The 13,202-nt window shown below is 38.5% G+C and overlaps 1 protein-coding gene across 1 annotated transcript; it reads right to left on the reverse strand.

Moving 5' to 3' along the window:
- Positions 1 to 3,030: 3,030 nt before the first annotated feature.
- On the reverse strand, positions 3,031 to 7,996 carry LOC111867681 (eukaryotic translation initiation factor 4E-binding protein 2). Its single transcript, XM_023857733.2, has 3 exons — positions 7,637 to 7,996; positions 6,337 to 6,498; positions 3,031 to 3,802 (listed from the first exon to the last, which is right to left on the reverse strand). The coding sequence occupies exons 1-3, from the start codon at positions 7,776 to 7,778 to the stop codon at positions 3,756 to 3,758; spliced, it is 351 nt and encodes a 116-aa protein (XP_023713501.1). The 5' UTR covers positions 7,779 to 7,996; the 3' UTR covers positions 3,031 to 3,755.
- Positions 7,997 to 13,202: the final 5,206 nt, after the last annotated feature.

Genomic DNA, 13,202 nt, shown 5'->3' on the forward strand with positions numbered 1-13,202 from the left:
TATTGGATAAAATTTTGTATGAAGTTGATAGCAGTGATATCCCTCGATAATTATTACAGTCAGTTTTATCACCCTTCTTATGAACTGGTACAGTAATAGACTCCTTCCACTGATCAGGCAATTTTGCCTTATGCCAAATAGAAGTAATTAGATTGTGAATCTTAGAATTTAATATTTCGCCTCCTGCTTGAATAAGTTCTGCCGGAATTTGATCACTACCTGGCGATTTATAACGTTTCAATTTTACAATAGCACTTTCAACCTCAAAAGGGCTAGGATCCGGTACTAACGGCTCATCTGTTTGGATTTCTGTCTGCCTAACATCACTGGCCCTATGTACATTCAATAATTGAGAGAAGTAGTTCCTCCACCTATTCAAAATATTGTGGGAATTTGCAAGCAGATCACCATTCTNATTCTCATCCTTCACTAAGTTACTGCTAGGCTGGTAACCCCTCTTAAAGTCATTTATTCCTCTATACAGGTCTCTAATGTTCTTGTTCTTACTGTTCATTGCAAGCTCATCGATTTTGTCTTTTAGATATTCCTTCTTTTCGTTCCTGAAATGCCTCCTGGTTTCGCGTCTTATATTGTTCAGATTTAGTGCAATATAATTGTTTAAAAATACCTGAAATTTTCTTTTTTTCTAAAAATCCTGAGTGAGGGCTGCAGGTGCCCAGTTTGCTGGATGTTGCAGGTGGAAGATGCCAAGACATTTGATTTATCTCAGATTTGAGGGTTTCATAGTAGTTGACTATGAAGGGTTCCATTTTCTGGGATGTAATACCATGCACATAATGTGACAACAGTTTACAGAAATTTCATAGATTGCTTGCTTGTTTGGTCTATTCTTTGACCCTGAAAGTGGAAGCAGTATCTTAAACTACATGTGCAGCACACACAGGAAGACAATACTCTTCATTAAAGCTCTGCTCTGAATTAACAAGCCTTGTCTCCCAAGAGGATTTAATCACTTTAAGTCACCACCAAAGCTACGATCTTATTATGTATGAATATATTGTGACATGTTGAGCTCTGAATGACGCCCCTCCCCCCCCACCCTNTACTTCCGAAAATCTGCGAACTATGCGCTCATGGTAATTACTCTTTTTGATACTACAATAAAATTTCCAAGTTTATTTCACTTCTCTCAAAGTAATTTGCTAGGACAGCTTAATTAGTTAACTGGCTGTCTATGGAGCTAGATGACCAGGACATAGAACTTCTCTCTTCTCGGCCATACTCATATAAGCAATGGGGCCCACACAGAGTTAAAGAATTATCTACATGCTCATTCCTTCTACTCTTTAGATGAATACTTCAATGTAAATAGAGAATGATGTAAAATTAAGTTATATTAATTTTTAAGCTAAAATTGCCTGTACTTATGTATGTAACCTTTTGACTTGTTCTGTATCCAAACGTACTAACCTGCTTAGGATTTATAGAATGTAAATAAATTCAATTCAATTCAACAACCAAATATCCATAGGATACTAATGGTTCTCCCTGGAACATGAATCAGTCAGTGCATGAAACCAACCACTCACCTCATGAGCCTAGATTCTCAAGTGCAGACACCAGATACTTTCATGAGCAATACAAAACGTTTTGTTGAAGTACTTTTCCAGTCTTGAGACATATCTTCCATAAAGATGACAAATTTCATTGCGAGTCTGTGCCACACTGCTACAACCCTTTATCTTCATTTCTTGACAATCAAGTACTCCAACCAACTAACAGAGGGAAATCTTTGGTTGGCTGTGGAAAAATTTTCAGCGAGAATGTTCTCATTAAGTTTCTGAAAATTTAGGTAACTGCATTTTCCCAGAGCTTTCTTTCAAATTGAAAATAACAATCTTCTTTACAGGATTTTACATGTATATTGTGTGTTCAAAGTTATGTGTCCATGAGACATATTTCTGACTTTTAAACGTGGCCATAGGAAATGTCTGCTTGAGAGTCAGTGGTCTCGAATGAAGGAAGCTTTACCTCTACCTGCATTCTACAACTCTTAATGGCATTGTACTTACACACAAGAGCAACTCATATAAATATAATTGTCTGGCATCATGAACTAAAAATCTACAGATAAATGTTCCCAGTTTGTGTAATTTATGTCTACAGGTTACACCTTCAACGAAATAACAGAGATGAATAATAAGATTTTTTAATGATTTTAAAAATACTTTGTACAGTACGTGGTATTGAACTACACTTTAATATTCTTTAATAAGACAAGTCATAGAAGTTAATACAAAATACTTCAGCATTTCAAATAAATTGACTGTAACGTGAATTTACATGATAAGAAACATTTACTCACATAAAGCTGTTTTTTCTGAATGGTATGGAATATCTCAAGACACAGGACATAACTTGCCCCCTACTGTATTCAAAGTACTACATCATTCTGGAAGATAAAGATGTACTTTAATGTCTACTCTAACTCTACAAGGAATCCACAAAAGAGAACAATTAAAAATATCTATATTTTCCAATATAAAGATGTGAAAGCACTATACTGCATGTAGATGCATACAAAAATTAACAAACCAGACTAAAGAAGCTCACTGCATACTCTGTCCACTCTCTTCCAGCTAAATTAAGCTTTCTTGACAGAGTATCATTTCATTAGATTACACTCTACTATATACTAAAAGATGTGAAAAGTAGAAATGATTATTTCACATCTTCCTTTACACCGGAGTAACGGTAAATTAAAATACTGCAAGGAACTTATTACCAAGCTGATGATGCTGCTTTGTTTAAAAACATTAAAAGTTTGAAAAATCTCAATACCTAAACAAAACAAAAATTNTCTTCTGGGATTTGGCACCGTGTATATGTGGTGTTAACCAACGTTTCGGAGGAACGTCGGTTAACACCACATATACACGGTGCCAAATCCCAGAAGACTGCTTTCTTCATAGTCACCGCCGTGAGAGCCTCAAATCTTACATAAAACAAAAATTTTACTAATTATCTGTTTCTGACGTGTATAAAAACAGTACAGCCTTCTTTCATGTCTATTAGAAACAAGTGCTCCGTTTCTAAGTTGATATGACTGTATTTTTCTCAAGTTCATAGTACCGTGATAACATCGTTTTGAATGTGCCCACTCTTTAAGCTCATGTGATTGTACATTTTTAAGTTCATAGTGCTACAAATAACGTTTTAAATGTGCTTCTTAAAGTGAGGATTCTTCAGAATTAAAGCTAGTTGTAACTGTACATGAAATCAAGTACAGAAAACCAACACACACACACCTTGAAACACAGAAAACAGTGTTCTAAACCACAGCATCCTTATTTGGTTTTCTTAGTACAGTAGTTGTGATACCTCCATGCTCCGTTATGTATATTCTGGTATACTCTTTTCTACTCAGATAAGGAAAGACAATTCCAACAAATGGCACCCAAATTGAGCAAAATAACATATTCTTACAAGTAAAAAGAGAATTCCTTAACATCCATCAGAAAACACATTTCTAACAGCCTCTTTCTGATACCATTACGTCAACCAACATGTATATATCTCTCTTCAATAGTAAACCAGTCCATGGCTTTTTTAATGATTTTAATGGTTTCGTTACTTGCATCCAACACACCACTCTCAGTAAGATGAAAGTGGCTAGTTCATACTGCCTTTACTGCGCATCCAACAGCTGAAGGAAAAAAAAAAAAAAAAAGCAAGATGCTGACTTTAACACTGATCAGCCAGGCTCCACATCCAATTTATAACATACTGTGTTCTTAGATCTCCATCTGGAACTGATCTTGTGGCTCTTCACTCACAGCATCTGCAACAGAGTCAAAAACTACATTTCATGCACCAAAACAGGGAACATGTCCGTAATTATGGGCAAATAAATGCTTTCACCCAAGTTTGGGCATCAAATCTGTACTGTTTTAGTGAGATAACTCAAATATTTCAGTATTTAAAATCTTCACTTACATATACACTATTTGGCACAACCACTATGCTGTTATCAATATTACTAAGTATAGCCTATGTCTTTTTGAAGCTAACAGTCTGTAAAAACAAGGGCTTCCAACTTGCTCATTAATACAGGGTGGGACACAGAAACTTCCTTTTTGTGAAGGGAGGTGGGTTGCAGAAAAGTGGGGATAGGCTCGGCGAATGCAGCAGTCGCCGAAGTTTCTGTCTAACACCTCTCAGTAGGAAACATGAGGTGCACGAGTGAGCAGCGTGCATTTGCTGTCAAAGCCTATTTTTCAAACAACCATTCCTATGTGGCGGTGCAGCGTCTGTTCTGTTCTCACTTCGGAATTAAGCCAAGAGGCCTGGTTCCCAACCGGAAATCGATTGTTTTGTGGGTAGAGAACTTTACAACAACCGGGAGTGTGGTGAAAAAATCATCAGGATGACAACGGACCGTTACGACACCAGAAAACGTGGAGGCAGTTCGACAGTCAATTTTGAGATCTCCAAGACGCTCCGTTCGCAAACATGCAGTCGTCCTAGACATATCCAATCATTCAATGCGCCGAATTCTTCACAAACATCTTCATTTCCATCCCTATAAGATGGTTGTGCAAGAATTGTCACCATGTGATTTCCAGAACCGAATAACGGCGTGTGAAACGTTATTCGAAACTTTACCCCCTGACGCACTTGTTTTCTTTAGTGATGAGGCACATTTTTACCTAGCCGGATATGTCAACAAGCAGAATGTGCTCTATTGGAGTGGTAACAATCCCAGAGAGCTCCATGAAAGGCCACTTCACAGTGATAAGGTGACAGTATGGTGTGCATTGTCGAGAGTTGGAGTTATTGGCCCTTATTTTTTTGAAGAAGACAATCATGAAGTTACTGTCAATTCACAGCGGTATGTGGACATGATTAAAAACTTTTTCGAACCAGCTCTTGAAGAAATGCATCTATGAAATGTCTGGTTCCAACAGGATGGTGCCACAGACAACGCAGCCCAAGTTTCGATGACAGTTTTGAGGGCAAAGTTCCCCAGACAGCTCATCTCTCTTCAAGGTGACATACCGTAGGCAGCGCACTCACCTGATCTAACGCTCTGTGATCTTTTATGGGGATACCTCAAGGCAGAGGTTTTTAAACATCACCCCACAAACCTGCTTCAGCTGAAGAATGTTATTTCGTAGGTAGTAGCCCAAATTCCGGTGCACATGTTGGAATGTGCAGTGGGGAACTTCAGAAAACGATTGCATCAGTGCTTATAGAATGGTGGCCACCACCTTCAAGATATTTGGTTTAAAACTACATGATTTAAAACTTTAACGTATGTTCTTTCATTAGCTAAACATAAATTTTGTCTATTGGCAATAATTTTTCTTTTATTCGCCTTCAAAAAAAAGGAAGTTTCTGTGCCCCACCCTGAAATATTATCACTGCCACCACCTATCACTATCACTGTAATTATCATCTTCAGCCACATGCTGTAGGTCAGAGCCACTCCTTCAAGTAGTAACTGCCTTTGACCTAGCACCAAACCTCCCAGACTGTACCATTCTCACATAACTGAATTCTGAATTTGATATTTCTGCTCTTACTTGGTACCCAGACAGAAAACATATTCTATACATACAACAGCTTGGTTCATTAAAAAAACAGAAGGCTTTTTTGCTGCTGAAAACAAATTAAAAAATGCAAAGGTCCCACAAGCTCAAGGATGCAATCATACTACACTCCTCTCAAGGCAGTGATTGGCAAGAACAATGAAATGGGTTAATGGTCTTCAAATGCTAAGCAGCCTCAAACCTGCACCATAAAGTATGTTCAATATGATAAATGATATAAACTCCGTCTCAAGTGCAAACAATATATTTTGTGTCTTTGATCTTGCTTCCCCACACTACATGTTTCGGCCTCAGACGGCCATCATCAGGTGTATAACACTCACNTTAGAACTAAAGATTTTATTATGGTGCCATTACAATAAAGTAAAATTAACGTGTGTGAAATAATCTACGAGCCAGACAGCTATCAACGGATTGGAAGTTGATAATGACAGGGAGAGTGTTTTAGATGTTAAATTTTGAGCTGGGTGCAGTGTGACAGCGACGTGAGTGTTATACACCTGATGATGGCCGTCTGAGGCCGAAACATGTAGTGTGGGGAAGCAAGATCAAAGACACAAAATATATTGTTTGCACTTGAGATGGAGTTTATATCATTTATCGTATAGAGTGCAACAGGATGCTTAAATATAATAATGTTCAATATGTACCTCACGACACGAATGCAGACAGCTTCACTAGAAAGTCTATTCAAATAACAAAATCCAGTTGTTTTTAATTAATTAAAACTGAAGATGCATATTAGACACAAAAGAGTGCTCACCCTTCTTTGTTGGACTTGGTATGATATTGGCATTTTCCTTGGGTATGTCAACACCCTTCATCAGTGATGCAGGGAAATTGGGATAGTTTTTGGGTGGCGTCCGGGCGATTGGAGAGTTCCTGAGTTGCATAAGAAATGCTCTCTCATACACAATTCGTGTGCCTGCAATAAGTGAAAGTATATCTCATAAGATTAAAAAAATCTGAATCTCTCTCTTCAGCAAAGGTTAAATTTTATTTACATAAACATAATGAACAGTCTAAACAGAAATTCATTCTGAAATTAAAATGTTTTTAAACTTAAAGAAACAAGATTAGTACTAATGAAATATATTAAACTTCCTTAACCAACAAAAGACTGGAAACCACTGTTGTACACACACAGGTAAACAATCCAGACTGCTTCCAAATGTGTGAATGACATGTAAGCATGTCTTATACAGGGACAACAGAACTTGTGAAAAGTATGACTTTCATTTGGTTTACAATTGTGTGACATAAATTCAGTTATTTTTATGATCTTTGTATAATTTTAATAACATTGCCCTTTGTGCACTCAACTTATTCATTTTCATTTAACTCAATTTTATTTATTCTGCTACATGTAATATATCGACCTCACAATTTGGCAACATGTGACTTAATCTAGAAGTAAACACAGACACAACCAAAATACAAACCTTTAAAAATGTTGCAGCGTTCAAATCTCTGGCAAAAATGGTAAAAATCAAAGTGCATTCATTAAGAAATTAAAAGCAAACAAATCTCGGGAATTCTTGCTACCATGCACTTGGCCAATTTCGCACCTTAAGGGATGCACATACAGTGAGAATATTTGGACCTAAAATATGCCAAATAGCAAGAAGCTGACAAATTCAAAATGCAGATTCATGATTGTACTCTTCACCAAACATTGCTAGGGTAATAAAATCAAGGAAGAGAAAGGTAACATGCCTGGGACAGATGGATTTATACTAACATCGCAGGAAAGCCACTTTGGAGATGTAGGTACAGATGGAATAATAATATTAACATGGTCTTTAAAGAAATATACAATATGGACCTGTTTAATATGGCTCAGGATAGAGTCCTATGGGAGCTTCTTTTGAACACTATGATGAACCTTTGAGGTATTTATTAAACACTCTTGCGATTATTAGCATCTCAAAAATGTCCCTGTTCCACAGGGTTCGTTATCAGTCTGTGTATCTGGTACAAGCAGCTCCACCAAAGGAGTGCACTACGGATGCAATTACGTGAAATCCACTACACTAATGCACAACAGCACACTGCAGGCCTACCTCCCGGTGTGGTCGAGTATACCGTTCCTCCAGGCGTTGTAGAGTAATCTATGGGAAGCTGTGAAGCATCATTTATTACGACTCTTCTTGAAGGGATTGTCTGGCACTGGGTGGCTTGTCGAGCAATCGGAGAAGCCGACATAATTGAACCTACTAAATACTGAACTACTAGGAAACAACGGAAGGCGGCTTAAACTCGTATGATTTTAGCTGCTTGCTTTTAGTTCTCTCTACCGTGCCACTCTTCCTCAGCACACCTTGCACAGTACGCTCCGTCGACCAGAAATAAACAAACAACAAGCAGGTGCAATTCTGAAGTCAAAGTAAAGGCTGTAAAAATAGCTCTAGCTCTCTTTGTTTGTATCTAGATATGTAAATCTATATATTTTTAATATGTGCAAATACTTAAATGAATCCAGAAGTAACGCTACTTTCAACATACATATGCCAAATTTAACTTGCACAAACTGAAAGCCAAATAGAGTCTGAACTCATGTACGTAGTACCTCCAAGACATATCTTTGCCGAACTGCGCAGAATGGCGTTGTTGAGTCATTCAAGGCGGCTCAAGGCTGACATCTGGTGAATAGAAAAGCCGTAACCTGATTTTATCATACATTTGACTTCTTGGTAATACAAAAACTTTGAAATACATTGTATAAAAAATATATATTTCAGCTGAATAAAACTTTACTTGTGAAATAGTTAATATGTTATATGTTTCGGCGGGTTTTCTTGACGATGGCGAACCAGAACCACCGAAATATGTAATCTTTTAACCACCTTTTAATTACTTTACACTGAAAATTGTATTTCACTGAAATATTTACTTTATATACACTTAATTGTTATATTGTTATAAGAATGCATTCATGCTCTTTTAATCTTAAAATGCAATGCATAAACAATTCTCACACAACATGCCATTAAATTCCAATGGGCATTCCGAAAATATTCTAAGTGGAACAGGACAACTTCAGCGACTTCAGCTGACCGCGTAAGTGCGACAAGAGAACACAGAACTCAGACAGGGAGTTCCAAGCACAACTCTCAGCCTACTTTCCCATTGCATGGGTTTCAAGTTATAGAAATTTATTCCCTTTATTACTATATTTTTTGTCAAGAACTTATTGCTAAAATACAAGAAGGAAAGAAATATTTGTCTTGAATATCTACAGCGGATGCCGCCAGAAAGACCTCCCAAGCAACTTTCGCCCTATCATCAAACGATAAGAAGACGTCCTCCAGGACGGCCAAGAAGAAAATGGCTTGAAGTCTGAAGGCGGAACGCGGTAACAAGCTCAACCCTTGCAGTTGATGATGATGCACTTATTATGTAAGCACAGACTGGTAGTGTACTCCAGTATTTTATACATACTCTGTATAGATCACTCTTGTCAAATATAACCCATAAGTTTCGCACCGTGGCCATATTTGCAATTACTGACTTTAACAAATAGTCTTTCGTTCCGTACATAAAGTATAGGTATGTTTATAATCTGTCTCTATACTGAATTTTACAATGTTTAATTAGTCATCGCTATCAATCTGAAAGGAAATATTCACACCGCCGCTATGTTGTTATATTGCATTATACAAGAAATTTACGTAATGAGAATTTGCATGTTCCTCCACGATATATTACCATACGTTATTTGAAGTCCCTTGTTACGTGTCTCTAAGCTCTTGCATCAGAAGATCCAAGACATATTTTCATTGCGATTGTAGGACATCAAGAAATACTGTGTTGGAATGGGTTCCAGTAGCATACGGTACATACAGTCTTTTTTGAAAATCGATCAAGTGGTTCAAACGTTGAAACTGGAACACACAGGCAGCAAGGTGGCCCCATAAACACAGGTGTGACAATTTAATTCCCGGAATGGCCCTCTGAAAGCAAAATTGTTCTTATCTGTTCACTAGCGGCTGCTATTGCCGACGAAATATTCTCCTTGTAATGCTATGCACTTCGTGAGACGATGATGCCACTGCCAGAGAGTTTTCAAAATCGTTTTCCGGAATACTTCGCAGTAACGTCAGGTTGCGTTGGATGTCAAGAATGTCAGCAATGTCCCTTCAGGGCACTTTTTTTATATTTTGGAAAGAGCCAAATGTCGCAGGTGCTAAGTCAGGTGAATAAGGTGGATGGTCCATTTTTGTAATGGATTTCTTAGCCAGAAACTCGCGAAAACTTAACGCATCATGCGCAGGGACACTGTCATGGTGGAGAATCCACTTGTCAGGGCAGAGTTCAGGTCTTTTCCTCTGAACAGATTCCGGTAACCTTGTCGGCACTTACAAATAACACTGTTGATTCACCGTTTGTCCTCGTGCAATGAATTCATAGTGAACTATTCCCTTGTGATCGAAGAAACACACAAGCATGGTCTTGAACTGCGCGCGAGACATGCGTGCTTTTTTCGGCCGATGTGAATTCTGTGTTTTACACTGCATGCTCTGACTTTTTGTTTCCGGGTCGTATTGAAAACACCACGTTTCCTCACGGCAATGACCCTATCAAACATCTCTGCATTGTGTATAAGATCAGATGAAATGTGAATCCGACGTTGTTTCTGGTCATCTGTCAAGATTCGAGGCACCATCTTTGCGGAAATTTGTCTCATTCCCAAATCCTCCGTAATAATATGTCGCAATGTTTCCTTATTCATATCCAAGTCTTCTGCTATTAGTCTCACACCTAATCTTCGATCTGAGCGCACCAAGGCTCCTACTCTGTCCACGTTTGCATCTGTCCTTTGCGTTTCTGGCTGCCCACTTCTTGGGTCATCTTGCACACTTTCTCGCCCTTCTCTGAGCCGCCTGTGCCGTTCAAAAAGACTTGATTTCTTCAAAGGGTATTCACCATAAGCCACTGTTAATTGGGCTAACGTTTCACTAGCACTGTTACCAATCTTCACACAAAACGCGATATTTATCCGCTGCTCCAGAATCTTGTCACTCATTTTTCTGCCAACAATATACCAGGGACAGGTACTACTTCCTTCGCTACTTGGGAACGAACGACTCACTTAGTCTGTGGCTCATGTAAACGCAAGCTGCAACATGTCCAAATGTGCTTGGGTACATGAGTTTGCCTGACTCAACACCCCAGCGACATGCTTCGGCCATTCCGGGAATTAAATTGTCACACCTTATATGTTTCCCCTTGATGAACAGCAGGATAAGAAAGATAAAAGAAATAATAAAATAAAGACTGATTTTTTATTTTGGAAATAATTCGTATGGTTTTATTTTAGTAATGGAAATATGTTTTAGTAAAATTGAGAAACACCGCTTGCAATTTCTGACTATAGTTTGCTCTTCAACAATGAACCGATGACATCGCAATTCACATAAGTTTTCCTGTCTTGCTTACATCTTAATTTGTGCTGACGACAGCGGCGATACATGGCGAAAATGAGTGCTGATATAATTTTTGTGTGGAATGTGAAGCAATGTCAGCGAACCCGCTAGATATTTATATGTTTATTTTCCGTCTGATGAGGTAATAGACGAGCCACAGTAGCCAAGTGCTAGGGAAAGGTGATAGACTATAACAGAACTATGGAATTTGTAATAAACCTACTAACTGATGGGTCAGAGACATTCTTAAGAACTGACCAGTCACTTATCTGGTCAAGAAGTTTATCCTGTTCTTCTGTAGGGACCGATAGGTTTATTACCGTCTTCAAAAGAATGTTTTATATTTCACGCACTAAAAATTACACGAAGAAGACCTGTTTTAATGTTGAGTTCTGTTAAGAAATGTGTTCTGAAGGTCACAACAAAAAATTTTTGTGTGAGTCAGGAACCTGCAGACGTATCTTGTAAGTTAACAGCACGAACAACAAAAACAGTTCTCCAAATCCAATTGCAAATCTTTCTTCACGAGCATGCAAATGAGTATATTTAACTATGACCCGATTTACCGGGTATAGGCCTAATATCCTGATAATTCGAGTTCACTTTTTGCTTAGTAAATCAGAATTGGACCAAGTTTCTCACTATTCTCATGCCTCTCGCGTCGTCTATTTCATCGCATTGGTACCCCATTAATACCTCATTATCGCTATTAATGTAGACGTCATTTAACGCCGAAGGAGCAGAACGCACGTTTGAATAAGGCCTCATTCACGACAATGAAACTCAGCCGCAACGCAACGGCGATTTCCGAGAATTGTTATGAGCCCGAGTTGAATACATGTTAGTCAATGGAGCAGTGCAAATTGAGGAAACGGCAACGCAACCCGCGAAGAGACTCAGAAACTCAATTTCCAGGCAACGGAGCATACCAGTCTTCTCACAACGGCGTTGCCGCGTGATTTCCTAGTATCAACTGTTCTGTAACGCGCTTCAGTGATTCATTTGTTTGTTAAGGTGGCACGAAAGGTTGATGAAGCTGCTGTTGTTTTTCTGCAGTTAACTGAGCAAGAGCCTGGTATATATGACAAACGCCACTCAGCCTATGCTAGGCGGGACAAAGTAGATTTGACTTGGGAAATAATTTCTCATGAGAGGAAGAGTCTGGATTCAGGTTAAGTTCTTTCGAAACAATTTAAGCGTTTCTGTTCAAACTGTCACAGAAGAACGGATGCACCGAATGTTTTCTTTCCCTAATATTGTATTTAAGCATCCTGTTTGCATTAATATATCATTTGTTTCACATATATTTCCGTCTTAAATGCAACTTATTATATAGTCGCCCTTCTTCCACATTATATGATTCGGCTATATACGGCCTTCATCAGGTGTCTTCTGTCTTTATAAAATTGTTGCACTGTATCACAAAATTTCGTTTCGCGTGTGGACGCGTTATATCTTGATTAAAATAAATTGACCTTAATTAAGACAAATTAATTAACATCCCAATATTCCCTTTATGGTCGCCGTCCTCTCTTCTCATGCCGTCTCAACTACCACCATATTATGACAGGATCAGCACTGAAGAAAGCAGTCTTCTGGGATTTGGCACCGTGTATATGTGGTGTTAACCGACGTTTCGGAGGAACGTATCGCCTCCATCTTCAGGGTAGAAGAAAAAATATAAGAAATCTGCAAGCGAAGAGATCGTGACGAAGACACAGTCTGCTTTTACCGGTTCTCACGGTCTCTTCGCTTGCAGATTTCTTATATTTTTTCTTCTACCCTGAAGATGGAGGCGATACGTTCCTCCGAAACGTCTGTTAACACCACATATACACGGTGCCAAATTCCAGAAGACTGCTTTCTTCATAGTCACCGCCGTGAAAGCCTCAAATCTTACATAGGATCAGTATTATTATCTTCCATTGCAGAAGGTAAGTTCACGAAATTAAAAAATACAACCATGCATTACGTCGGACGAACATGCCCACTTAAGATCGCTTAAGATGATGTGAGCAACTAATCAAGTGTAAGTTTCCTCAGTGTACACCTGCTAATCTGGAAACCAGTTGCCTGCTTGAAATCGGCAATATTTCTCGGAAATTGCGGTTGCTTCGCAGTTGGCAGTTGCTTTGGTGTGCCTTCGCCCTAACAGTCAGAAGTCCAGTTGCACGTTTACGGAATTTAGATATAGATTTTGAAG

The sequence above is a fragment of the Cryptotermes secundus genome, unplaced genomic scaffold (genome assembly GCF_002891405.2).
Source record: "Cryptotermes secundus unplaced genomic scaffold, Csec_1.0 scaffold931, whole genome shotgun sequence".
Classification (NCBI taxonomy): Eukaryota; Metazoa; Arthropoda; class Insecta; order Blattodea; family Kalotermitidae; genus Cryptotermes; species Cryptotermes secundus.